A 27891-nucleotide genomic window follows, 5' to 3' on the forward strand; every position below is an offset into this window, starting at 1 on the left:
CTTTGCGAGCCTGTGACGCTCGGGAAGCCAAATGTCCAAACGCAGAAGCACGACGTGGCCTGCTCCAAACCACGTGGTCGGCTCCGCCGGCTGGCTCCAGTCCGCCACTGTCCCACAGTGCACCGCTCCATTCTTGCTATATAGGGCAAGCCAGCTTAATTTCCGGCCTCCATTGGGTCACAGAGGTCAGTTGCCTTAACGACCAGCACGTTCCTACCTCTACAGTGCGTCATTTCCCTCCATGCCCGCTTCTGTCATTGATGCGCCTGCGCAGAATAGAAGCAAACATCAGGGACCCCTTTTTGCGCAGGCGTTGCGTCCAGGGGGCGGGCCCGGGCGGCGCCGTGGTGCGCAGGCGCAGCCGTCGGTGGGTCGGGGCTCGGTCGCCCGAGAGGTGAGTGGGGGTCTCGTCGCTGAGCCGAGTGATCCTGGGGTCTGTGGATCAGGGCTCAGCGGGCTCTGGAGCTCGTAAGAGAAGGTCGGTCTGGGGCCTGAGTCTCCACGACCCGCCTGGTCCTGTGAGTAGGCAGCAGGGAGGGGAAACTGAGGCTGGGCGGCGTCGGGCAGGCTCCGGGAATTGCTGGTCCACAGACCCGCGATGAGGACAGTGGAAAGTGAAAGCGCTCCGCATGTAGTGAGCGCTGGCTTCGCTGTTGCCCTCTTTCATATTAACTGCCTAAAAACACGGTCCTTTGACTCGGGCACTCCCCGGATGTGGGCACTCAAGTCGGGGCTGTAGTTCCAGCACCTCCAGTCACTACCTGTGTGACCATGACCAGCCTTTTGGACTCTCAGTTTCCTCCGCTGTAAAACGGGCGTTGTCAAAGCCTCTGCCTGGGCAGATGACAGCCGCAGGGTCTGTGCAAAGTTAGGACTACCGAGGGTTGCAGTTGTTTGTCGTATTTGGCATTTAGGGTACTTGGCATATAGTGCTAGAGGTGGAGGGGAAATAAGGGTTTGAGGACCAGTCCGGACCAGCCTACCACCTCGCGCCTGCTGTGTAAACTTGGACAAGTCGCTTTCCCTCTCTGAGCAGCCGATTCCTTTTCTCTGGAGTTGTAAAACTATATGCCTTAAAGGGTCCATACAAATTCTTTAATCAGGCGCCTGGAACTTGGTAAGAGGTTGCTTGAGAATGGCAATTTTTGTTATTAGGTTTTGGAAAATGTGCGGTGGCTCACGCTTGTAATCCTGGGAGCACTCTGGGAGCGGGTGGATTGCTTGAACTCAGGAGTTTGAGACCAGCCTGAGCAAGAGCGAGACCCTGTCTCTAAAATAAATAGCTGGGCGTTGTGGCAGGCACCTGTAGTCCCAGCTACTTGGGAGGCTGAGGCAAGAGAATCGCTTAAGCCCAAGAGTTTGAGGTTGCTGTGAGCTACGGTGCCACAGTACTCAACCCTAGGGCCACTGAGTTGAGACTCAGGTCTCAAGAAGAAAAAAAGAAAGAAAAGAAAATACACATGTAGTGTGCACCCCTAGGCTGCTTTTCCTGTTTTATTTTGGTTTTGATTGATATTTAGTTGTTTTTTTTTTTTAAACAGAGTCTCACTATGTTGCCCTCAGTAGAGTGTCAAGGAGTCATAGCTCACAGCAACCTCAAACTCTTGGGTTTAAGTGATTCTCTTGCCTCAGCCTCCCAAGTAGCTGGGACTACGACAAGGCCCGGCTATTTTTGGTTGTAGTTGTCATTGTTTGTTTTGCAGGCTCGGGCCAGGTTCAAACCTGCCACCCTTGGTGTATGTGGCTGGCGCCGTAACCACTGTGCTACGGGCACTGAGCCTGATAATTATTTTATTTTTGTCTTCTCTCTTGAGCAGTGGTTGTCAACCAGGACAACTGTCTATCTCAGGGACACTTGGTGATGTCTTGAAACACTTGCAGTTGTCATGACTGGGTTGGGGGGAGCTCCTGGCATGGGGTGGGTGGAGGCCAAGGATGCTGCTAAGCACCCTGCAGTGCCCAGGATGGCCCCTACCGCAGAATAATCCAGCCCCAAATGTAGATAATGCTGCTGTTTAAAAACCCTACCCTGGACCAGTGATTCTTCCCAGTGTGGGCAGCAGGGGGATGTGTGAGCCCATAAAATCATGTGCAGAATTTTGTGTGTGTGCCCAATTCTGTGGGGAGAGGAAAGAACACTTAAGATTTTAGTCTCTAGAGTCAGACAGCCTGGGTTCAGAACTCCTGATGTGCATTGTCATATCTGGGAGATCTTAGATGGCCCCCATCTTTCTAAGCCTTCTTTTTTTTCCTTTTGTAGAGTGAGAATTATAATAGTAATCACCCCAGGTGTGTGAGTACTAAACTACACATGGTCTCAGCAAACTGACCATTCAAGCCAGGTGTGATGGCTCATGTGTGTAGTTCCAGCTACTTGGGAGCCTGAGGCAAGTGGATCACTTGAGCACAGTAGTTCCAAGCTGTAATGAGCTATGATTGTGCCACTGCACTGGGCAACAGAGCAAGGGCGGGGGACAGGACCCAAAAACTGTGACCAGAGGGCCAAATCTACCTTTAGCCTGTTTGATGAATAAAATCTTCTGAAAGGAGACCACGTTCCTTCACTTACACGTTCATTGTCTGTGGCTGATGTTGAGCTACAAGGGCACAACTGAGTTGCCACAAAATAAATACTTAATGGCCTGCAAAGGTAGACATGATCCCTCTTGCCCTTTTTAGAAAACTTTTGCTGGTCCCTGTAATAAGCCAGTGTGTGTACAGCACTTAGATGCCTGGAAAGTCCTGAGCATGCCAAGGATTTGAGCAGAGATTTTATAATTAAATCTTCCTAGAAACACGAATGACTCCAGACAGGCTTAAGCTCTGCCCCAGATTGGAGGATCCTTGAGAGCTGTAGTCTTATTCATTTCTCCTTTTTGGCCAGAACCCAACACTGGCCCTGGTGGGAAATGCTCAGTAAAGGCTGAAAGAATTTTTGGTAGGTCGGAAAGACAGGGTTTGTTTGTTACTGAGGAAGAAAACAAGATGCACAGAGAAATGAAATCCCCACAGAACTTGATCAAGTAACTCTGAATTTGTCAGTGATCTAATGTTTCCCTGAGTCTGTATGGGTACACACTGTGAGGTGCAGGGGTTCAAGGGAAAGGCAGGACACGTGAAGGGGTATAGAACCTGGTAAGACATGCTGGCCAGAAGTAGGACTAGGACTTGGGATTTGCAGTAATGACTTTCTTTTTCAGGAGACTGGAAAGGTGAGCACTTGAGTTTTGAATGGCATGTACAGTGTTTGGAGTGGGCCCTGCAGATGACCCCTCACTGGTGAGGGGTCTCTTTGCACATTTATGAGGTTCCGAGGAGCAGTGGAAGATTTTTATGTGTGTGATGACATCCTGGTGGTATTTTACTTTATTATTTTTTATTTTTCAAGATACAGACTTTCACTCTGTTGCCCTAGGTAGAGTGTTGTGGCATTATCTTAGCTCACAATGACCTCTAATTCCTGGGCTCAAGCAATCCTCTTGCCTCAGCCTCCCATGTAGCTGGGACTACTGGCGCCCACCACAAACATGTGGCTACTATTTTTAGTAGAGATGAGTCTCTCTCTTGCTCAGGCTGGCCCCAAACTTGGTGGCATTTTAGAAGAAAATAGATCTTCCATATTAGGAGCAGATAGGGGACTGAGGTAGAACTCATGCGTCTAAAGATGGGGCCGGCTTTCCTGCCCTTGCTGTGGCTTTGGGATGAGGGTGGGCAGGTGTGGGTCCTTCTCCTTCCCAGGGAGTAAGGAGGCAAAATGACCTCATTTTAGTAGGGTGTGCCATTTTTTCCTTTTGAATGATCCATTCTGTATAGGGAAATGAGACAGGAATAGAAAAGGTGATGTATACTCATAGACTTAGAGAGCTGAAAGGGATCCCGAAGCCTTCTGAAGAGGAGCTGATGCTGGGACCACCCCCCAGCCTAGCATTCTTCCATTCTCACTGCTGCATCCTTTGCCTTTTATACCAGGCTGGACCACGGTTTCTGAGCACTCACAAAGCCCTCACTGTTCAGAGAAGGAGTGGGCCTTCTCTGGGAATGTAGTGATTGTTCAGAAGATACCGGGTGTGCCTAGTAGCAGCTGAAGAACGTGCCATCCTAGGGCGGCGCCTGTAGCTCAGTGAGTAGGGCGCCGGCCCCATATACCGAGAGTGGCGAGTTCAAACCCAGCCCCAGCCAAACTGCAGCAAAAAGATAGCCGGGCGTTGTGGTGGGCGCCTGTAGTCCCAGCTACTTGGGAGGCTGAGACAAGAGAATCACCTGGGCCCAGGAACTGGATGTTGCTGTGAGCTGTGTGACGCCATAGCACTCTACCGAGGGTGATAAAAATGAAACTCTGTCTCTACAAAAAAATAAATAAAAAAAAAAAAAATAAATAAATAAATAAATAAATAAAGAACGTGCCATCCTAGTGTTTGCTGGACCTGACTCCAAAGAGCAGAAAACTTTACATGGGGAAATTTAGGCACTGAAGAAAGATTTGAGAACTTCCTCCTCCCCCCCCCAACCTGGGCCTGGTGAAGGGAGAGAAGTAGCAGGTTGTAGAACCAATACCCACATCACTTACCAGGGTGGTCCCTTTAGCTTAGGTATGTGGCCCTCAGCTGCAGATCTGCTGGCCCTTTTCTGTGGCTCTGAAACCCAAAATACTCTGTAGATTTTCGAAAGTTCACAGTAAAGTGATTTGGCCAGAAAGATCTGACTTGTACTGACTTGAACCTTTCCCTTTTTCACTTAGTGACTGTGAGTGATTTTCAGCTGGGGTAGTTGACAATGTCTGGAGGCACTTGTGGTTGTTGTGACTAAGGGTACTCCTTGTATGGAGTGGGTGGAGACCAGGGACACTCCTCAGCGCCCTGCATGCCTAGGATAGAGGATTATACCCCCAAGATGTCAACAGTGCCAAGGTAGAGAGACCCTACATTAATTTTGGGGAGAAAATTAAGTCTCCTCCCTGCTCACACTGGACACTAGAATAAACTCTTGATAGAGCAAATGGTATAAACCAGGATGACCTCAGCTCCTGAGACTCTGCTCCTCTCTCTCTCCCCACTGAGTGTGTATATTTATTTATTTTATTAGAGTCAGGGTTTCACAATGTTGTCCCGGCCAGCCTTAAACACCTGGTCTGAAGGGATTCTGCCTAGTTTGTGGATTTCAATGTGTGCAGCCTCCTAGGATCTCCATGGGATCCACGGTCATGAGACTAGAGGGTCTTACCAGCCAATAGCCTCTATTTCTGTTCTCCTGTTCAACTCTGCCGGATGCATGAAACCAGCAAGAATGGGCGTGGCTGTGGGCCAGTAAGACTTTATTTACAAAGACAGTTAACTAGTAGTAGTTTGTCCCTGTCCCAGGGACAGGGCAGAGACCTCCAGTCCACTATACTGGGGCTCAGAAGTTCATTGGGGAAGGGTTGTTCCAGCAGAGGGAGCATAGCATGTGCAAAGGCCTGAGGTGGGGGCAGGGGGTGGAAGAATGGAGAGCACCAGAAATACATCTTATATCTTTCAAGTTTTTGATTCCTCAGTGACCCCCACCCCACAAGAGGTCAGTAGCTGCCCTTTCCAGTTCTCACAGACTTTTTTATTTCTGTGTTAGTTCCTAAGAACGAAATGTAGATATATAGCCCAGTGTGGGTCTGACTGGACCGCAGGTGTCCAGCAGAGAAATGGTCCTCAGAAGTGGTGCCTGGGACATGGAGCTCTAGTCCCAGCTGTTCACTGGTGTAATCTTGCACATGCCTCCCATCTGGATCTGCCCCACCCCCCTAAGATGGGGCCATGGCTCCCAGCCTTCCAGGTTTATGGGAGGACTTAGCCAAGACCGGTTCCTGTTGCCTACTATTGCTTTGTTCCAGACCTGAAGTAGGTAAGTCAGGTATGGCCTTGTGGGGAGCCCTACCTGATTCAACCTGTTGTATAAACACTTAAAATGCAGAGACCTTTCTGCACTAAACAGATACCTGGTGGGGTGTGATCATCAAGCCTGATTTAAAACACAATATGCAAAATAATCAAGCTACATAGGTCGCAGAGCTTCCTATTCAAAGGACTCCTGACTTTGAAAGGAAGCTTTTCTAATTGTGAAATTTACCATGTTAACTAACCATTTCTCAGTGTACAGTTCAGCAGTGTTAGGCACACTCACATAGCTGTGCAACCATCACCACCCCTCCATCTGTGGAACTTTCTCATCCTCCCAAACTAAAACTCTGTCCCCATGAAACACTAACTCCCCAGCCCCTGGGACCCACTATTCTACTTTGTTTCTCTGTGAATATGACTTTAGGGACCTCTTGTGAATGCAATCTCACACTGTGTGTCTTCCTGTGTCTGCTTCTCTCACTGAACACACCATCCTCAAGGTCCATCCATGCTGTACCCTGTGTCAGAGTCTCCTTCTCATGGCTGAGTGATCCATTGTGTGGTGAGCCAAGTTGTGTTTGTCCATTCATTTGTGTTGTGGACACTTGGGGTGTTTTCACCTTTTGGCTATTGTGAAGTGTTGCTATCTATCAAAACAAATATCAGTTTAAAAAAAAAAACATTCTAGGCTTGGTGCCAAGCTCAGTGGTTAGGGTGCCAGCCACATACACTGGGGCTGGCGGGTTCGAATCTGGCCCAGGCCTGGTAAACAACAATGACAACTACAACAAAAAAAATAGCTGGGTGTTGTGGTGGGCACCTGTGGTCCCAGCTCCTTGGGAGGCTGAGGCAAGAGAATCGCTTAAGCCCAAGAGTTTGAGGTTGCTGTGAGCTATGATGCATGGCACTCTACTGTCTACTGAGGGTGACATAATGAGACTCTGTCTCCAAAAAAAACTATAAATCAAAATTATTTGGGGGTGACGTGTCTGTGTTCTTTGGGTATCAGGGTCAGAGACCTGATAGGTTTGCTCTGTGCCAGAGCAGATGACTTCACCATTTGTGGCTTCACTTTCCTGTGGTGGGGGCCCTGCTTTGTTAGTCTGCTAGATTCTGGCCTGTCCTGATGTCAGAATTTACAGGTCTGAGCTCTTATGTGTAGAGATGGGGGCAGAAAACTCATTATCTTCCTCAAGGAGCATTCAGGAAGACTATAATTCCCTGTCCAGCCATATGAAACACAGTTCTTTTAGATTTTTCGCTTTTAAAAAATTGAGATATAATTCACATACCATAAAATTCAGTGACTCTTAGTACATTCATGGAGTCATGCAACTATCACCACTATCCTATTCCAGAAAATTCCATCACTGCATAAAGTCTGGTCCCTACCAACTGTTACCCTTCCTCAGGCTCTGGCAACCAGGGATCCACTTCCCATCTCTGTGGATCTGCCTGTTCTGGACATTTCATATAAATGGAGTCTCACACTGTGTGTCCTTCTGTGTCTGGCTTCTTTAATTCCCCCCCTTCCATTTTTTTTTTTTTTTAACAGTTATCAACAGGGCTGGACATGGTGGCTCATGCCTTAAGGGAGGCTGAGACAGGAGGCTCACTTGAGCTCAGAAGTTCGAGACCAACTTGAGCCAAGAGCAAGACCCTGTCTCTACTAAAAATAGAAAAATGAGCTGGACATTATGGTGATGTGCCAGTAGTCTCAGTGACTTGGGAGGCTGAGGCAGGAGGATCTTTTGAGCCCAGGAGTTGGAGGTTGCTTTGAGCTATGACACCATGGCACTATACTCAGGGTGACAGAGTGAGACTCTGACTCAAAAAAAAACAAAAACCGGGGCGGCGCCTGTGGCTCAGTCGGTAGGGTGCCGGCCCCATATACCGAGGGTGACGGGTTCAAACCCGGCCCCGGCCAAACTGCAACCAAAAAATAGCCAGGCGTTGTGGCGGACGCCTGTAGTCCCAGCTACTCGGGAGGCTGAGGCAAGAGAATCATGTAAGCCCAAGAGTTAGAGGTTGCTGTGAGCCGTGTGACGCCACCGCACTCTACCCGAGGGCGGTACAGTGAGACTCTGTCTCTACAAAAAAAAAACACCACACAATTAGTGATGAATGTTGTTTTCCCGGAAATGGAAACAGCTTTAAGCATACCCAGCATGAGTGCTCCTGTGCTTCTAGGCAGTGCGTTGCCTAGAATCTGATTCTTATGCCAGCCAGCATTTAAAGCTTGGGGCGTTGCTGACTCGCTTATTTTTGGTGAGTAACAGTGATGTGGTCAGGAAGCTTACTCCTTGTTTTCCAGCAGGCACAGGCTCCTCATCCCCTCTGAGGCACCATAGGAAGCCAAGACACTGAACAGCTCTGATCTCTTTGTGGGATGTGGGGGCAGGTGGCTCAGCTGCTGGGTTTAGGCCCCAGTCACTGCCCCAGTGGCCTTCACTCTGCATCCTTTCTAAAAGGGTCATGATGCCTACTCTGTAGGTCCTCATGCAGAGAGAACCAGACAGTGTTGTGTAAAGTGCCCAATGCACCCTGTTTTTCTACTCCAGAGTCTCCCCACTCTACATCATGGACATTAGGGCTGGCTCATCTGTGGTGGGGGATAGGGGCCTGGGCATTGCAGGGTGCTAAGCAGCGTCCCTGGACCCCCACCTATTCCATGCCCCGAGTGTGTCTCTGGACATCACCAGGTATCCCCTGGGGGCAGAATCATACCCATTGAGCACTAACATTCTAGGAAAAAAACAATCTAGAAAGAGAAGGCCTGGGTAAGTTGCATCCACAGGGCTTCTCTGGAATGTGCCTCCTAGAGCATGAAGGCTGTGTTAGAGGAGATGAGTTTATCAGTTAAGAATTCTCTAGAGCACCCCTATTTTGCCAACATAGCGAAGCCAGTATTTCACCAAGTTGATTACCTAGATCTGCTGGGAGCAGAGGAACTGCTCAGACAGCTGGTGCTTGTGTTAATACTTTCAGTTCTCTGCTTCCAATTCCACCTACATGGATCTTGTACATAGTGGTTGTGTCCAAAATGCCTCGTGTGTATGTGTGTACACATGTGTTAACTTATATGTCTTGGGCCATTAGACATCTGCGCACTTAAGATTAAAATGGACATTTGTGTAGAAAAGATTCAAAGCTTCCTTTTCTTGTGGAAGACAGAGCCGCCCCTTTGGCTGCTGGCTCCTGGTCCTCACATAGTATGCAATTTGAAACTGGTTACTCTCTCCTCTTTCCTTCAGCCACCATCCCTTTTGGGTGGACACAGGTGTTGGTTTCTTCTGTGTTGTCCTGTTTGTCCTTACAACCACTCAACTCTGGGCAAATTACCAAGCCTGTCTGCCTGAGTCGACTCATAGGCGCCTCTAAAAATAGAACCAAAAAATAAAAATAAAAATAGAACCAGCCTGTTAGCTGAAGTTGCTGTAAGGGTAGAGGTGGTTCTTTACTATGAGGCCTGTCTTGCAGGGAACATGTATCTGCTAGCTGGGGCTACTGAAACAAGGTACCATGGACCAGTGCCATAAACAGCAGAAACTTGTGGACTCACAGTTCTGAAGCTGGAAGTTCAAGATCAAGGTGTCAGCAGGGCTGGTTCCTCCTGAGGCCATGGGAGAGGATCCCTCCTGGGGCTTTCCCACTTACAGTGGTGTTCCTTGGCTTATGGATGCATGCAGAAGTAGGGTCTTGGGTGGCTCACTGGGTAGGGCGCCAGCCCCATATAGCAAGAGTGGCGGGTTTGAACCCGGCCTCAGCCAAACTGCAACAAAAAATAGCTGGGTGTAGTGGCTGGCGCCTGTAGTCACAGCTACTCAGGAGGCTGAGGCAAGAGAATGGCCTAAGCCAGGAGTTAGAGTTTGCTGTGAGCTATGTGATGCCATGGCACTCTACCGAGGGTGATAAAGTGAGACTCTGTCTCTTAAAAAAAGAAAAGAAAAGAAAAGAAGTGGGGTCTTGCTATTTTGCCAGGCTGGCCTTGAACTCCTGGCCTCAAGCAATCCTCTTGCCTCAGCCTCTCAAAGTGCTGGGATTATAGGCATGAGCCACTACATCTGGCTCACTTCCCATTTTTATAAGGGGCCTGCCCTACTGTGGCATGACATCATCTTAACTAATTATATCTACAAAGATCTGTGTGACTGTGTGTGCACAGCTTGGAGTTGAATCTGGCGGACAGGACCCTGTGATGTTCTGTTTTTGTGCTGCATTAGCTCAAGAGGAAGAACATTAGCCCGCCTGGGTCCTAGTATAGAGTTTCTTGTCTAGGTGTTTACATTATTTTAGTCACTTTTTGGAAATTGGATCCAGGGATAAAGGATAGAAGAGTAACATATTATTAAGAAACAGCTGTCACAAGCAGATGTGAAATTCATTCTAGCCCAGCATTTTTCCTCATTTAGCCCAAGGCTGGCAGTGCCTTGGCTGGGCCCTCTCTGACCTAGCCTTTGTTTCAGGATCTCTGCTCAAAACCCCTCCAGAGAGCCGGGCACAGTGCCTCATACCTGTAATCCTAGCACTCTGGGAAGTGGAGGCGGGTGGATTGCCTGAGCTTGAGTTCAAGACCAGCCTGAGCAAGAGCAAGATCCGTCTCTAAAAATAGCCGGCCCGCCTGTGCCTCAAGCGGCTAAGGTGCCAGCCACACACACCTGAGCTGGCGGGCTCGAATCCAGCCTGGGCCTGTCAAATAACAATGCTGCAACCAAAAAATAGCCGGACGTTGTGGCAGGTGCTTGTGGTCCCAGCTACTTGGGAGGCGGAGACAAGAGAATCGCTTGAGCCCAGGAGTTTTGAGGTTGCTGTGAGCTGTGATTTCATAGTACTCTACCCAGGGTGACAGCTTGAGGCTCTGTCTAATAAATAAATAAAATAAAAATAGCTGACCGTTGTGGTGGGCACCTGTAGTCCCAGCTACTCTGGAGGCTGAGGCAAGAGAACCACTTAAGCCCAAGAGTTTAAGGTTGCTATGAGCTATGACGCCAGGGCACTCTCCTGAGGGTAACAAAATGAGACTGTTTCAAAAAAAAAAAAAAAAAAAAACTCCAGGGCGGCGCCTGTGGCTCAGTGAGTAGGGCGCCAGCCCCATATACTGAGGGTGGCGGGTTCAAACCCAGCCCCGGCCAAACTGCAACAAAAAATAGCCAGGCATTGTGGCGGGCGCCTGTAGTCCCAGCTACTCGGGAGGCTGAGGCAAGAGAATCGCATAAGCCCAAGAGCTGGAGGTTGCTGTGAGCCGAGTGATGCCACGGCACTCTACCGAGGGCAGTAAAGTGAGACTCTGTCTCTACCAAAAAAAAAAAACCTCCAGAGGGGTGAGCCCAGCCCCTGCATCTAATCCCAGCAGGTACCCTACTCCCAAGACCTGGAGCTACCTCTTCTTGCCTTATCTATCCAGCCCAGGGCACAGGCCATAGCAAAAAAGATGGCCTGCAGCAGTCAGCCCCAAGAGGAAAGCCTAAGGCACACAACCTGTCTCTCCCTGTGTGGGTCCAGCAGCATAAAGCAGCAGTCCCTCTTAGGGAGAAGCCCTGGACAGGGAAGGTCTACAGGGAAGGTGGCCAGCCCAGCCTTGAGGGAAAAGGTGGGAGGGGGTTCCAGCCAAGGGAACCATGGTGTGCTACAGAGGGTATAGGGCTTCATCCCAGCACCAGGACCTCCCCAGGCACACCACCCCCACTATGTCTAGATGTTAGCGCAGCCCTTCTCCACTGCTGCCTCCATTCCAGGAGCACACCCTCCATCTGCCTTCCACCTGCTTCCAACAAACTGCTCAGTCCAGAAGTATTTCTAGAACAGCCACGTTGAGAGTTGATTCAAGCACTTCTAGTGCACATTCAAGAAGAACCTCTGCCCAAGGCTTACGTTTCCTACAAGTACAGAGTGCCTGCCAATACAGGGCTATACGCCCAGCGTGCATACCCTCTCTCTCCTCACACTGCCCCATTGGGGATCTGCCATCACCTTCCTGAGCGACAGAAGAGGAAACTGAAGCTCAGAGTTGCTTTGCTGTGTGACTTAATCTTGAAGAATCATGATGTTAATAACAGACACTGCAGGGCACTGGCACTGGGCCAAGAGCCTCCGTGTTTTTTCCCCCATAGTCCTGACAATGGTTGTAATGGTTATTTCCCATTTTACAGATGTGGAAACTGTGGCTCAAACAGGCTGAATCACCTGCTCAAGGCTCCTGGGAGCTCACAGGCCAGCTAGGTCACCCAGTTCCTTGGCCCTGGGCTTTACTTATACACTTCTATGATCCACAACCTGAAACCTGTCTGGCCCCTCTCCTTCATATCCAAGAGGTGTGCCCCTTTGCTGGGTCTGGGGCTACCATCAAATGACCATGATCTGGGTGGCTTAAAACAAGAGATTTGTTTTCTCCTGGCTCCGGAGGTCAGAGGTCTGAAGTGAAGGCATCATGGGCCTGGGCTCCTACTGAGGATTTCTGGTGCTGCTGGTATCACTCAGCCTGTTTGTGGCTTTATTGCTCCAGACTCTGCCTCTGTCTTCAGGCTGTCTCTACACATGTGTCCATTTCCCTGTTTTCCTTTTTTTGTTTAGAGACAGGGTCTCGCTCTGTCCCACAGGCTGGATCACAGTGATGTGATCACAGCTCATGGCAGCCTGAAACTGCTTGTCTCAAGCCATCCTCCCACCTTGGCCTCCTGGTAGCTGGGTCTACAGGTGTGCCACACCATACTTGGCTTCTTTCTCTCTTCTTAGAAGGGCACCAACATTGGGGCCTTGACTTACATCTGCAAAGACCCTATTTCTAAGTGAGGTCCCATTCTGAGGTCCCAAGTGGATATGACTTTGGGGGACACCACCCAGCCCAGAAAAAATTGTCAGGGGTGGCTGCTTTTCCTCATTGTCATTTGTTACATCAAAATGTTAGTGTTGTCCTGGCTAGCCTCCAGGGGGAGACGGAGTCTCAGGAAGAGCTGTCCAAGGTGGCATCACAAGGCAGCCGGATAGCAGTGCTGCCCCCCTGCCCAGCACTCCCCTGCCTCTCACCTGATACCAGGATGATTGCTGCAGCCAAAATTCCTCCACATTGGCCTAGGCACCTGTGATTGCATAGGTCTTGTGCCAAAGGGAGGTCTCTCCACAGATTGCAGTTCTAGATTCTAGAACAATCTCTTCTGGTGTCGACACCTGGTCCCTTTAGAGCTGTGGCAGATGCACATGCATGCAAGCTAGAGCACCTGTCAAGGTCTGAGAAAGGGGTAAATTGAGAAACAATTACCCCTAGGAGTGGAGTCCCATGGAATCGTGACACCCAGGAAGCACACCTGGCCCCTTAGGTGCTTAATAAATGCTTGCTGACATACCACAGAAGAGGCCACCAAGGAAAGAGCACTGGAGGCAGCAGCCTAGTGCCCCCCTACCCTAGTGGACATTGGGCTGGATGGTGGTACAGGGTGCTAAGCACTGTCCTTGCCTCCACCCACTCCATGACAAACACAGATATTCCCAGACATTGCCCAGTGTCCCCTGGAGGCAGACCCTTTCAATTGGGGGATTCCATGAACTCCAAAGAGACTCTGCATCCCTCGATAATCTGCCCTGCTGAGATCTTAGAAGGCTACACACATTTAAATCCACACACTGAGCGGGGAGGGAGAAAGAGGGGAGTCAGGGGTTGGGATCACCGGGTCTGTACTGTCTGCCCCATTGGGAATTTATTCTGCTGCCTACTGTGAGCAGAGAGCAGACATGAGTTTTTTCCCCAAATAATTAACACCGTCTCCTCACTTAGCACTTGGATTTGGGGGCTAGATCACTTCTTTGGAGTGAAGCTGTCCTGGGTGTCCCAGGGTGCCCAGCAGCATCCTGGCCCCTACTTTCTCTGTGCCAGAAACATAGGCAGAGGGGACCCCACGAGGCCTCAGTACTCCAATGAGACAGGAGGAACTGGGAGAGGAGTGGCACTCCAGGACTGGGCAGTCTTGCTGGTCTACTGATCAAGATTCTTGCTGTGTGCCCTGGCAGATCAGTGGATTGCTGAGCCTTACGGCCCTCATTTATGAAATGGGCACAGTTAGGCATTTCCACCTCAGTGAGGTGAGGTAGAGATGAGCCAGCAAAAGTAGAGTGACTCACGCAGGGGACAGGCCTGAGGCATCTATAGTACCACGTGAAGAGGCACAGTGAAGTGAGGGATCTGCCTGCTTTCCTCAACACTCAGGCTCCCAACTTGGACCTGCAGATCCTGAGACAACCTCCTGACTCAAGATGGACAACAAGAAGCGCCTGGCCTATGCCATCATCCAGTTCCTGCATGACCAACTCCGGCATGGGGGGCTCTCATCTGATGCCCAGGAGAGCTTGGAGGGTAGGTGGGCACTGCTGCCATCTCCACCTCCCTCCCCAAGTCTCGGGGAGAGAAGGCTGTAGGGGTGCCCTGGAGAGGCCACTGGGCTCCCATCCAGGCCCTGCCAGCCCTCCATAGTGCAGCAAATTGGTGGGAGCTTAGGATCAATACCACGGGAGGTGCCCAGGGGTGGGGAGGAGCTATGATGTGGATGCAGCACAGGGCAGGAGGTGACCTCGCCCTACTTCCAATTCAGGTCAGAACCCTGGTTCCACTTGTGGAGGTGGAGACTTTACTGTATGCCAGCTGGGCAGAGGGGCTCGTAGGATGTTTGTTGTCCTGTACCCGATGGTCTGGCCCCTGTGACAAACCCAGTCATTCAGGACTTGCCTTGGGGCTGACTTCAAGCTCTTGACTCCAGCAAGGTTCCCTTGGAGATCTGATAGCATCCCTGGGGACCTTATGCCCCACTACCCCTTAGCAAGGCAGCCCCAGCATTGTGACCCCACAGAGGCCCAAGGTTACTGCTTTGGGCCCAGCTCTGCCTGCAGCTTTCCCTGCTCTCAAAGGATGTATCCATCCTTGAGTTTCCAAGGCTCAAAGTTGATGGGAGTGAGGAGAATCCAGAACAGGAGCTCTGATGGCACAAACAGTGCCAGATGTGTCCTGGGGTCTTTGAAAACAAGCACAACTGGGGAAGAATAAGCATGAGCCTCCCCCTAGGCCTTCAGAATGTAAGCTTGGGGTTGCATTTGACAACTGGGGTGACTTTTTCCTTCTTCCAGTTGCAATCCAGTGCCTGGAGACTGCTTTTGGGGTGACAGTGGAAGACAGTGAGCTTGCACTCCCTCAGACTCTGCCAGAAATATTTGAAGCAGCTGTTGTAGGCAAGGTGAGCCTCCAGGCTTCCCCTAGCAGTGCCCCCCAAATAAGAGCAGCAACAATGGGTGGCATCTACAGAGCCTAGGTCCTCTATCTGCATCATCTTGGGGGCTGGGAATAGTGGGCCACAAGGAGCATTTGGCCATCATCATCCTAGAGATGGAGCCTGAGACACAGGGCACTGTGGTCACAAACTTGGGGCCAAGAGTGCCCTGCAGAGCCTCTGGCTCCCTTGGGGCCTGGCCACCCTCTGTGGTATTCCTTGAAGTGAAGGGTGTTGGGCTAGGAAGAGAGGACAGAGGTCGTCTTTGCCTCTGGGGCTAGGAGATGCCACAGGACCTGAGGAACCCTGAGCGAACCCCACCTTCTGAGGAGGACTCAGCAGAGGCAGAGCGCCTCAAAACTGAAGGTAAGGGAGAGGCTTCCCCATGCCTGCAGGAGTAACTACCTGGATGGGGGACAGAGGGAGGGTGCAGGCCATCTGGTCCAGAGCACCCCAGGAAGTGCGGTTAGGGGCAGCAAGCTGGTCTTGGGGCTGCAGGTGCCTTGTTATGACATAGGCGCACAGATGTGGAGAAATTCCACCCTCACACATAGCTGGTGGTTCTGTTTCCATATGGTGCAGCAATTATTGCCCGAGAGAACTGGAAATGTGTTCCCATAGAAACACACAAATGTTTGCTGGGCGCGGTGCCTGTAATCCCAGCACTTGGGAGGCTGAGGCAGGTGGATTGCCTGAGCTCACAGGTTCGAGACCAGCCTGAGCCAGAGTGAGACCCTGTTTCTAAAATATAGTGTGTAGTCCCAGCTACTTAGGAGACTGAGGCAAGAGGATCGCTTGAACCCAAGAGTTTGAGGTTGCTGTGAGCTAAGATGCCACACATTTCTACCAAAGGTGACCAAGTGAGACTCTGTCTCAAAAAAAAAGAAAGAAACCCACAAATGTTCATAGCATTATGCACAAGAGTGAAAAAACTGAAAACAATATTTATGTCCATTGCACGGGTGAATGGACAGGCTCAGCGTAGTCCATACATACGTACAGTGGAATATCACTCAGCCAGGAAAAGGAAAAATACTCTGACACAGTCTCCAACAAGATGGACCCTAAGGACATCATGTTCAATGAAAGAAGCAAACACAGAAGGACACACAGTGTAAGACTCCATTTATATGAAATGTCTGGAATAGGCAGATCCAGAGACAGGAAATAGATTCGCGGTTGCCTGGGGAGGGGGATGGGGAGTGACTGCCTGCTGATGAGGATGGGGCTTCTTTTGGGGGTAATGGAATGTTCAGGAATTAGGTAGCAGTGGTGGTGGTACAACATATTGAATATACTAAAAAACTACTAAATTATACTTTTTTTTTTTTTTTTTTTTTTGTAGAGACAGAGTCTCACTTTATGGCCCTCGGTAGAGTGCCGTGGCCTCACACAGCTCACAGCAACCTCCAACTCCTGGGCTCAAGCGATTCTTTTGCCTCAGCCTCCCGAGTAGCTGGGACTACAGGCGCCCGCCACAACGCCTGGCTATTTTTTGGTTGCAGTTTGGCCGGGGCTGGGCTTGAACCTGCCACCCTGGGTATATGGGGCCGGCGCCTTACCGACTGAGCCACAGGCGCCGCCCTAAATTATACTTTTTATTCTTTTTTTTTTTTTTTTTTTTTGTAGAGACAGAGTCTCACTCTATGGCCCTCGGTAGAGTGCCGTGGCCTCACACAGCTCACAGCAACCTCCAACTCCTGGGCTTAAGCGATTCTCTTGCCTCAGCCTCCCGAGTAGCTGGGACTACAGGCACCCGCCACAATGCCCGGCTATTTTTTGGTTGCAGTTTGGCCGGGGCCGGGTTTGAACCCGCCACCCTCGGTATATGGGGCCGGCGCCTTACCGACTGAGCCACAGGCGCCGCCCTCTTTTTTTTTTTTTGAGAGAGAGAATCTCACTCAGTTGCCCTGGGTGGAGTGCTGTGGTGTCATAGCTCATAGCAACCTCAAACTCTTGGGCTCAAGTGATCTTCTTGTCCACCTCCTGAGTAGCTGGACTACAGACGTCTGCCATAATGCCCTGCTAATTTTTCTGTTTTAGTAGAGACATGGTCTTGCTCTTGCTCAGGCCTATCTCAAACTCCAGAGCTCAAACAATCCACCTGCCTAGGACACCCAGAGTGCTAGGATTGCAGACGTGAGTCACCGCTCCTGCCTGAATTGTGAGCCGGAGTGAGCTTTATGGTACAGAAATTCTATCAGTAAAGCTGTTTTATATTTTTTAATGGTTTTTTTTTTTTTTTTTTTTTTTTGCAATTTTTGGCCAGGGCCAGGTTTAAACCTGCCACCTCTGGTATATGCGGCTGGCGCCCTACTCCGTGAGGCACAGGTGCCACCCTATTTTTTTAATTTTATTTAAAAAATGTTTTTTGGCGGGCGGCACCTGTGGCTCAAAGGAGTAGGGCACTGCCCCCATATGCTGAAGGTGGCGGGTTCAAACCCAGTCCCGGCCAAAACTGCCAAAAAAAAAGGTTTTTGGAGTCAGAGTCTCAGCCACATTGGGGTTGAATGCCATGGTGTTATACCTCACAGCAACGTCAAACTCCTGGGCTCAAGTGATCCTCTTGCCTCAGTCTCCTGAGTGGCTGGGACTACAGGCACCTACCACAGTGCCCAGCTAGTATTTTTTTTTTTTTTTTTTTTTTTGAGACAGAGTCTCACTTTATCGCCCTTGATAGAGTGCCATGGTGTCACAGCTCAGAGCAACCTCCAACTCCTGGGCTTAGGCAATTCTCTTGCCTCATCCTCCTGAGTAGCTGGGACTATAGGCACCCGCCACAATGCCCGGCTATTTTTTGTTGCAGTTTGGCCGGGGCTGGGTTTGAACCCGCCACCCTTTGTATATGGGGCCGGTGCCCTACTCACTGAGCCACAGGCACCACCCCCAGCTAGTTTTTCTATTTGTGAAGATGGAATCTCAGTCTTGCTCAGGCTGATCTCAAACTCCTGAGCTCAAGCAATCCACCTGCCTTGGCCTCCCAGAGTGCTAGGATTACAGGCATGACACACCCCACCCAGCAGAAGCTGTTTTTTAAAACACAGGCAGATGCCCATCTCCTGCACCCCCACCCTGAATTGCTATCTTGGGGTGGGAGTGGCAAGCTCAGCTTTCTGTCTTTATAGCTGGATCTGAGGTGGCTTCCATTCTCCACCCCACCAGCTTAGAGAAAAGCTGCATTGTATGAGGGTTCTAACATATGGGCAGAGCCTCAGCTGTTTCTAAAGGAAAAGCAGAATTGATCCCTGGGCTGAGTAGTATGTTGAGCTTCTTTTCCCAGGGATTGCCACCCAAACAGCAACAGTTGCCATTGCTTGTGCAGGCTGGGCTTTATGGTCCATGGCCCATTCCCTTAGCAGGTGCAGAGAACCTCAGCAGGTCCACGTGCCTCTAGAGCCTACTGCCTTCTTTAAGGACAAGCCCAGAAGAGCCAAGAGGAATGTCATCTAGACCCCTTAAGTCACATGCGGACAACATAGGTGTTCTTTTCTCTTTGTCTTTAGGAAACGAACAGATGAAAGTAGAAAATTTTGAAGCTGCCGTGCACTTGTATGGAAAAGCCATTGAGCTCAACCCAGCCAATGCTGTCTATTTCTGCAATAGGTACCAGCTTGGAGCCTGCCCAGGGCCAAGGGGTGGCTAGGTCGTCATACATCCTTCAAGAGGCTCAGCAAGGACCTGAGAAAGGGAAGGCCTCTGACAATTAGGGGTTGTTTAGCGGCAGTTTCAAAGCAAGTGCCAGGCAACCAGCAAGGCATCAGGAGAGTTGAGACTGATTTTAAAATGAGGGAGTGCAATGTTCCACGCAGGATGTTGAACCAAGAAAATAATCCAAAATTTGAGAAAATTTTTTGTATCTGTTCACAGTGGTGTCACTAATAATAGCAAAAAGCCCCATCTGGCCTTGCTTGGAAAGGCTGAGTAAACTGTCAGCCTGATGATGTGGAGTGCTGTGCTCATGGGCTTGCAGTGCACAGGGGGAGGTGTGGGAAGCAGATCCAGAAGCGTCTGCCTAAACTGCACAGGCAGCACTTTGACCATGACCCACCCTGCTTGGGGTACAAGCACCTTTGTTTTTTTTCTCTTTACTTGTGGTTTTGAATCTACTCTTAGGGAAAAGTTGTAGAGAGAGCAGAGAGTTCCCATCTGCGCTTCCCTCGGTGGGCCTGCTTGTCATGGAGTGTCTTCTCCTTAATGCCTCTCTATGCTTAGGAAACAAGGTGAAACATATGAGATACTAAAACAGAACAGCAGGGAAATGCTTGTACATTGTAAGCTGAGAGCTTTGCTGTTGGCCCCTTGATGGATCTGGATTATTTTTTAATGTTAGATATTTGGCAGCATTGAACTAGGCATAAGTTCCTTCTGCCTGCTGCTCTTATCTGATAATAAACCCAAACATTTTCCCAAGATAAAACTCAGTCACAGTTCCAAATGGTCCTTTGGGTTTTGAGCCCGTGTTCTTCTCTGACAGCATCACCTCTCAGCAGCCCCGTCTCTCAGATTGGGAAACTGAGGCACATGCCTAGGTAGCACGCCTCAGGGCCCAAGGAACCTGGCTCACTTCCCTCCTACCATCTGCATGCTGCAGAGCTGCTGGTGAGGATTCCCCGCTGCCCTTGTTTCCCCAGAGCCGCAGCCTACAGCAAACTCGGGAACTACACGGGAGCAGTGCAGGACTGTGAGCGGGCTATCTGCATAGACCCGGCCTACAGCAAGGCCTATGGCAGGATGGGGTGAGTGCTGCCAGGTATCTGTCAGGTGGAGGGATCTGGAAGGATCTTCCATCCTGCATTTTCCCAGTCTTCTCTATCCCCAAACCCTTCCCACACAGTCCTTGCCTGTCATGTGGTTTTTTCCAACATGTTCTTTCCAACAACTGTCCAACTGCACCCCAGTCCTGATGCTAACTCCAGAGTTAGCACGGCCCCTGCAGTTCCTATGCTCAGTCCACAGGCCTGCCCCCATCAGGTGCCAGACACAAATCCCAGGGGCCACCGAACCTCTGACCGCCAGGCTACAGCGGTCATGGGACTCAGGGAAACCCTTGTGTTTATTGGTTTATCCTGAAGGAGACGTATGTGCAGATGAAGAGGTCCAGGGTACAGTGAGGTTAGGGGGATCCTCAGCACACGGGCCTCTGTCCCCCTTGAGTGGGATGTGCCAATCTCCAGCAATGGGGTCTATTAGGGATTTCTCTGAATGGCATAATTCAAGGGATTTTATGACCAAACTCCCTGCAAGTTGGGGAGGAGTGGGGCTGGGAGTTGCACTCTGTCTTCCCTCACGGGCTCTCCAGGGACCCCACCTGAGTCACCTCATTTGTACAGACTTAAGTAAATGGTTCCTGAGCTGCTTGTGCAAGACAACAGATACTCTCACCATTTGGGAAATTACAAGAGTTCTAGGAGCCCTGTCTGGGGAACCAGGGTGAACACCAAATGTCCATTTATCATTGCCCCATGTACCCTTCCCCCCTTCCTCAGCCCCCTCCTTTAGACTTGGGAAGTATTTTGTGCTTGGCACTATTAGCAAGCAGGAGGTAATATCCCAGGCAGCTTGGGGGTTGCCAGGACCCATAGGAACCAGGACTTAGAGAAGGACCAGGCTGAGTTGAGGCAGACAGGGACAGGCTGCCTCCTGGAGCTGTCTCTCTCCTGCAGCCTCGCGCTCGCTAGTCTGAACAAGCATGCGGAGGCTGTGGCCTATTACAAGAAGGCTTTGGAGCTGGACCCCGACAATGAGACATACAAGTCGAATCTCAAGATTGCAGAACTAAAGCAGAGAGAGGTCCCAAGTCCTGTGAGTCCAGTGGGCCAGTACTCTGCAGAACTCTGGGTGTGATGTGGTGGGGGGAGGTGGGGCAGGCCTGAGGGTATCTCACCAGCTGGAGGCTTGGGTTGTGTTTTTGTTGCAAGGGCCCCCTGGGTCCATTTCAGTCTGGTACAATGAGACACAGGCATGGGAGTGACTGCTGCAGGGAAGAAGCCCGTGCCCACAGACCCCCTAGAAGAAGGGGCAGGCAGGGCCACCCAGGAAGGTCAGGTTTAGGGGGCATGTATGGGTAGGAGTCTTCACCGTGGCTTTTGCAGGTGAGGCAGCATGAGCAGATTTCAGGTTGGCTCATTTGATTGATGTCAGCGGACCCTGGGCATAGGGGCTGCTCCTGGGTGGAGGGTGCTGGAGGCAGACAGATCTCGGTCCTAAGTAAGGGAGGAGTTGGTAGTGTGGGCTGTGGGTCAGTTGGTTTACATTTGATAGGTGCCCTTCTGGGCCTGCCCTTTGCTATCTAGGAATTGGCTGCCTCTGGGAGGGCCCAGCTGTGTCAGCTTTGCAAAGGCCCCAAGATGTCCAAGTGTCAGAGTATAGAAGATAAAAGATGTAGATAAGGCCGGGCTTGGTGGCTCACATATACAGTCTTAACACTCTGCGAGGGTGAGTTAGGTGGATCACTTGAGCTCAGGAGTTTAAGATCAACCTGAGCTGGGCGGCGCCTGTGGCTCAGTCGGTAAGGCGCCGGCCCCATATACCGAGGGTGATGGGTTCAAACCCGGCCCCAGCTGAATTGCAACCAAAATAATAGCCGGGCATTGTGGCGGGTGCCTGTAGTCCCAGCTACTCGGGAGACTGAGGCAAGAGAATCACTTAAGCCCAGGAGCTGGAGGTTGCTGTGAGCTGTGTGATGCCACGGCACTCTACCCAGGGCCATAAAGTGAGACTCTGTCTCTACAAAAAAAAAAAAAAAATCAACCTGAGCAAGAGCAAGACCTCATCTCTACTAAAAATAGAAAAATTAGCTGGATGTTGTGGCAAGCACCTATAGTCCCATCTACTCAGGTGGCTAGGGCAGGAGGATCACTTCAGCCCAAGAGGGTGAGGTTACTGTGAGCTGTCACACCATGGCACTTTGCCTAGGGCAAGGGAGTGAGACTTTGTCTCCAAAAAAAAAAAAAGGTGTGGATAATATGCTGTGCTTTTCCCAAAGCAGTTGGCCCTATGGTTCATGCAGTTCAGAACCCCCTCTTGTGGCAGGGACTGGCTCTGGTGAAGGGAATATCAGGCCCTGTGGGTGACATTGTCTCTCAGTACCTGGGGGCCTACCCATCATGGTCCCGTGTTCAGTTGTCACTAACAAGTACTATTCTCTCCCCAGACGGGAGGCGTTGGCAGCATCGATATTGCTGGGCTGTTGAACAACCCGAGCTTCATGAGCATGGTAATGGGCCCTGCCCCTTCCCCACCCCTTGGTGTCCCTCTGTGACTCAGGCCTTCCTTTGCCATGTCGACGCTTTGCTGTGGGCCAAGGCTTCCCAGCCTTGGCATTGCTGGCCTTTGGTACAGAGGAGTCCTGCTTGATGGGGCTGTCCTGGGCACTGTAAGGTGCTGAGCAGCTCTGCCCACTCCATGCCACTGCAGCATTCTTTCTCTACCTCAGTTGTGATGATCAAAAATGTCCCAGATATTTCATGTGTTCCTAGGGCTACCCCAAGCAAGGCCCATCAGTAGTGAGCACAGCGGACTAATTGCATCTTTCCTCTCGTGGCTGAATACCCTAGGAAAAATGAAAAATTACACCCCCAACCCCCAAAGTGGCTTGGATTTCCTCCTCTCAGTGTGGAGAAGGTGATAAGAACATAGCCACATCTGTTTCTTGAGGTTCAGATGCGATAACTCAGCACTGGGTGCCCAGGCCACAGGTGCCACCTCTTGATGCCACGGTGCTTATGCTACAAAAGAGACTTTGGCAGCAGGCTTCTTGGCTGGGACTCTTGGAGGGCAGTCTCCATACCCATATGTTTATTTCCTGGGTGATCTCTTCCACTCTTAGGCCCCACTCTGCTGCCTCCCATGGCCTCAGTATGCAGCGATTTTCCTCAAACTGTTAGAAGAGAAAAACCTCCACCACTGGCAGCCGATAAATGTCCTCACCAGAACAAGAAGCTGTTGTGCTGTTTTCACCTTTTGTGAATATTGCTGCTGAGAATTAGCCAAGTAAATCAGCAGGGATTTGCTCTTTGCACTGTAGCCTTGCACTACCCAGAGGTCTTCCTTCATCATGGGAGGAAGATAAACAGGCACTGGCCCCTCAGATGGCATGTGGGCCTGACTCCTGACTTTAGACATCCAGGGTTGGCTGGTTCCAGCCCATTGCAGGATTCTGTTAACAGTTTTATTGGCACACAGCCACGCCCATTTGTGTGTTGCTTCCACAATACAGATACAGTGGCAGAGGTGAGTCATGGGGTCAGAAACCCTGCATCTAGGAGATGCTAAGTTTCCCAACCGTCCACTTTAAATAGATCCTGAGAAATAATCCTAAAAGGGAAAGTTATTATAAGGAAATGCCCAGTACAACGTTCTTAATTGATAGAACAAAACTGGAAACCAACCAAATGAAAAGTAGACACTGGCAAAAATAACGAAAAGACATCCACACAGTGAAACCTACGCAGCCAGTAAAAATGTGATATGGCACTGTGAGATCTTTCTCAAAACAAGTGCCCCAAACAGATGTTAGTAGTAATTGTGAGGGTCACAACTTGTGGGGAAAGAGAATCAAACTGTAGGAAAAGGGTGAGGGGATCAAATACCTGCCAAGCTCATGGTGGTATTTGATGTGCCTAAGTCATAGAACCAAGGTTGATTAAAACAAAGGTTTTTTAATTAAGGAAAATAATGTTTGGAAGCTTTTTCTGACACAGCTATTCTTTTCTTTAGGCGTCAAACCTAATGAACAATCCCCAACTTCAACAGCTGTAAGTAGCAACCATTCTTCTTTGTATTCTCTTGCGGTTAAATTTCTTTTTATTGTGTTTAGATGCACATACATAAAACCTAACATTTTAACCTTTAAAGTGTAAACCATGGTGCATTAGGTATATTCACAGTGTGAAACCATCACCAGTATTTAGTACCAAAATATTTTCATTGCTTCAAGAGGAAGTCCTGTCCTTATCAGCAGTCACTCCCCAACCCCTTCCCAGCCCCTGAGACCCACGAATCCACCTCCAGTTTCTATGGATCTGTCTGTATGGACATTTTATGTAAATGGAGTCACACTGTGTGTCCTTCTGTGTCTTTTTCTGTCACTGAGCATGATGTCCTCAAGGTCCATCCACATTGTAGCCTGTGTCAGAGCCTCGTTCCTTTTCATGGCTGACTGATATTCCAGTGTGTGGATGGACCATTTTGTATTTATCCTAATCTTGTCAGTGGTCATTTGTGCTGTTTTTACCTTTTATGAATATTGCTGCTGGAATATTGGGGCACGAGTTTTTGTTTGAGTCCCTGTTTTTAGGTATCTTGGCTATGTACCTGGGAATGGCATTGGTGGCTCCTAGGGTAACTGTTCAACCTCTTGGAGAACTGCCATCCTGTTTTCATGGTCAAATCTTAAAGCATAGTTTCTCAGCCATAGCACTACCAGTATCTAGGGCCAGATCATTCTCTGGGGTGGGGCTCCCCTGGGCTCTACAGGGTACTAAGTAGCAATCCAGGTCCCCACTCACCAGTTGCCAGGAGCACCCCACCCATCCTGGCAATTAAAAATACCTGCTCAAAAGTCCACTGGGGACAGGATCCCCTGACTAAGAACTGCTATCTTTGCCAAAAAAGGAAAGCTGATGAAAATTCATAGGGCCTAAAGGAGGGTAGGCTGAGGGTAGATCTCTCCTATCTGACAAGGGGAAGAATTGAGAAAGAAAGAGGGGCCTTGGTGGGGGTGGGCAGCTGGCCATCCATCTGTGAGTCGTGGTGCTCTCTTTGCAGCATGTCTGGGATGATTTCGGGCAGCCACAACCCCTTGGGAACTGCTGGCACCAGCCCTTCACAGAACGACCTGGCCAGCCTTATCCAGGCGTGAGTGGACCTCCCTCAAGGAGGGTGTGGGTGGGTGGACGGGCAGGCAGGGGCAAGCACATAGAGAAAAGGGAAGAGGGGACACTGAATGACCCTGCCTCCTCTTAGGGGCAGTGGTCCTGAGGGGTTGGGTGGGGGCAGGCGAGAAGTCAGATCTTCTCCTGGGCCCTGGCTGAGCCCCTAGCACCTCTCCCTACAGTGGCCAGCAGTTTGCTCAGCAGATGCAGCAGCAGAACCCTGAGTTTATAGAACAGCTCAGAAGTCAGATGAGGAGTCGGACCCCCAGTGCCAGCAACGACGACCAGCAGGAATGACCAGCCCATGTGAGTCCCCGCCAGGGGGCAGCAGGGGATATGGAAGTCCTATTGTGGTGACTCCAGGCAGTAAGTCTGTCCTGAGTCACTGAAGCCAGGCAGAGGGTCTTAGGTTTCAGGACCCTCCCATCACCCACCTGGGCTGGGGTGAAAGCCCACAGCTGCCTGGATGCCACTGTCCAGGAGAGTACTAGTGGCCCCTGTGTGCAAATGTCAGGATAGCCATGGCAGATATGAAAATGAAGTCACTGGGCATCTGCCTTTGCATCCATGCCCTAGTGGGATGCCTACTTTTTGTGAGAACTCTTTTGTGTTTTCTCTCTGTGAACAGGTGTTATGTTTACAGTTGCTTAAAAACATACCCGGATATCCCAGGTGCATTCCAGGGCCCTTTCCCTGTTCTCCATCTCCAGGAGCTCCTGACCTCAGTCTTACCTGCAATCAATGCTAACTCCCTATAGTGGGTGACAGGTGGCCCTGAGTCTTCCCCAAGAGGTGTTCTGTTCTGCTGTGACAGGACCTGTTTTTATTTTGCCACTGTCTCCCCTCAACATATCCACACTTTAAAAAAATTTTTAACTGGTGGTGCCTGTGGCTCAGTCGGTAGGGCGCCGGCCCCATATACCGAGGGTGGCGGGTTCAAACCCGGCCCTGGCCGAACTGCAACCAAAAAAAAAAAAAAATACCTGGGTGTTGTGGCGGGCGCCTGTAGTCCCAGCTACTCGGGAGGCTGAGGCAAGAGAATCGCTTAAGCCCAGGAGTTGGAGGTTGCTGTGAGCTGTGTGAGGCCATGGCACTTGACCGAGGGCCATAAAGTGAGACTCTGTCTCTACAAAAAAAAAAAAATTTTTAACCATGGTTACTGTAGAAAGTTTTAAAAGAGGAAACATAAAAAGCATTAAGAACAACTTTAGCAGCAACCAGGACCATTTCTTCTTCTCCTACTTATTTATGTATTTATTTATTTATTTTGAGAAGAGATCTCATTGTTGCTCAGGCTAGTTTCAAACACCTGAGCCCAAGCAATCCTCTTGCCTCAGCCTCCCAGAGTGCTGGATTACAGGTGTGAGCCACTACAGCTGATCCTTATCCTTTTAAATAAGCTTTTACTTATTTTTTGCTTTTTGTTTTAAACATAGTCAAGATCAGTTTTATGTTGTTGTAACCTTAAATCCAAAGTAGTTTTACCAACCCTTCACCTGTATACTAATAGAACCTTCTAGATAATAGCCATATTCTCTGTCTGCACTGATACAATGCCCCTGGTCACATGTGGCCGCCGAGTGTCTGAGGCACAACCACTGTGATTGGCCTGTCTGCCCTGGACTCCCATCTGGGACCTGACCATGCACGTGTCTGCCTTCCTCTAGCTGCTCCTGACTGTGTCCTTCCTCGGCCAACTGGAAGCCTTCTCATGTTTTGACATTTTCTCCTGTTGGACCGCTGAAGAGAGAAAAAGAAGAAATTGGACCTGCATGTTCAGATGGATTTTTCTCCCTTTTTTTCCTTTGCCCTCTCCCCCCTTTTTGTATTCCCTTGCAGCCCCCAGACCCTTCTTAAAACAAGAGCCAGCAAGCTGAATGCAGACCAGCAACTATCTCCCCGCTCTGCCCCCAGGAAGCCCAGTCACTAAAGTATTTTCTAGAACTCTGGGGGTGCTTTTTGGGCTGCCTTTGGTGAAGTGGCAGGTTTTGCACTGAACCACATGGCAGAGTCCCGTGACTCCAGGAGCCTTTTTTTAGCCCTCACTCCCCAATCCTTTGGTCTGTCTTCAAGAACTTTCCCTGTCCTGTGAGAAGCCACCTTCTAAGTCGACCTCTTGGCTTACCCAGCCACGCTGGCCACCTGCCTGCTCGGAAGAGCTCACTGTCAGGTGCGGCCTGGGTGCCAGTGTCCTCTCATGACCTGTGGGCTGCGTCTTTGCATGAAGAACTCTTTAGCCACAGACACCTGAAAGACAACTGCTGTCACCTGCACCTCGCCACCTGGAAGCTGTCCTAGGTACCTAGGACCAGTTTCTGTGACTTCTCTTCCAGCTAAGAGTGTTGATAGACATGAATTTCATTTCCTCCCACCCTCTCTACTCCTCATGACTGACAGCCAGTGGCGTGATCATGGCCTTTTTGTCCCGGCCGGGTCTCTGCTTTAGTTCCTGAACAGGGGTCCACTTTTAATGTTCCGTTCTGCTTTCCTGGCCAGGGTCCTGTTTTAACAGGCCCAGGGTCCTTCATGGCCCCAAAAAAGCCACTGGAGCTGAGAAGTGTGCCCTTTGCGCCTGAGGGTCAAGGGGAGGGAGGTGAGCTGTCTGGGTAGCTAGATGTGTCAGTTGGTGTGACGTGCAGCTCCCCAGCAGTCTTGGGTCATCTGAGAGGTAGACGCGGTACTGTGTTGTAGGTAACCAGTAGGAAGAAGGGCCACCACCGGCCATGGCAGCGAGATGTATGCTGACTCCTGTGCTAACGGTGGTGCAGAGCGTGACGTGTGGAGAATAAATAGACGTCGCGATCTGTGTCTGTCTCTGTGTTTACCTCTGGGCGCCAGCACCCTCTTAATCTCAAACTTCCACAAACCCCCTGTAGTTTGCACATCACCCAGGCTCGTTGT

The 27891-nt window shown here is 50.2% G+C and overlaps 1 protein-coding gene across 3 annotated transcripts; it reads left to right on the plus strand.

Moving 5' to 3' along the window:
- Positions 1-255: 255 nt before the first annotated feature.
- Positions 256-27792, plus strand: SGTA (small glutamine rich tetratricopeptide repeat co-chaperone alpha). Of its 3 annotated transcripts, none has more exons than XM_053580706.1 (12): positions 256-394; positions 14065-14211; positions 14976-15082; positions 15397-15481; positions 18619-18718; positions 19747-19851; positions 20779-20917; positions 22269-22331; positions 23834-23871; positions 24884-24973; positions 25173-25296; positions 26658-27792. In XM_053580706.1, the coding sequence occupies exons 2-11, from the start codon at positions 14112-14114 to the stop codon at positions 25285-25287; spliced, it is 942 nt and encodes a 313-aa protein (XP_053436681.1). In that variant the 5' UTR covers positions 256-394; positions 14065-14111; the 3' UTR covers positions 25288-25296; positions 26658-27792. The 3 variants fall into 3 exon arrangements, with proteins under 3 accessions (XP_053436681.1, XP_053436699.1, XP_053436690.1); XM_053580715.1 differs by having other exon boundaries at positions 262-394; positions 14086-14211; XM_053580724.1 differs by lacking the exon at positions 25173-25296.
- Positions 27793-27891: the final 99 nt, after the last annotated feature.

Source organism: Nycticebus coucang, chromosome 2 (genome assembly GCF_027406575.1).
Source record: "Nycticebus coucang isolate mNycCou1 chromosome 2, mNycCou1.pri, whole genome shotgun sequence".
In the NCBI taxonomy this organism is placed as follows: domain Eukaryota; kingdom Metazoa; phylum Chordata; class Mammalia; order Primates; family Lorisidae; genus Nycticebus; species Nycticebus coucang.

Excerpts from the sequence above, each read along its gene's own strand:
- SGTA (XM_053580706.1), top strand. The coding sequence starts at position 14,112 with ATGGACAACAAGAAGCGCCTGGCCTATGCCATCATCCAGTTCCTGCAT. Across the intron at positions 15,083-15,396 it reads AAGCAGCTGTTGTAGGCAAG|GAGATGCCACAGGACCTGAG; the intron begins GTGAGCCTCCAG and ends CTCTGGGGCTAG. Across the intron at positions 22,332-23,833 it reads ACCCGAGCTTCATGAGCATG|GCGTCAAACCTAATGAACAA; the intron begins GTAATGGGCCCT and ends TCTTTTCTTTAG.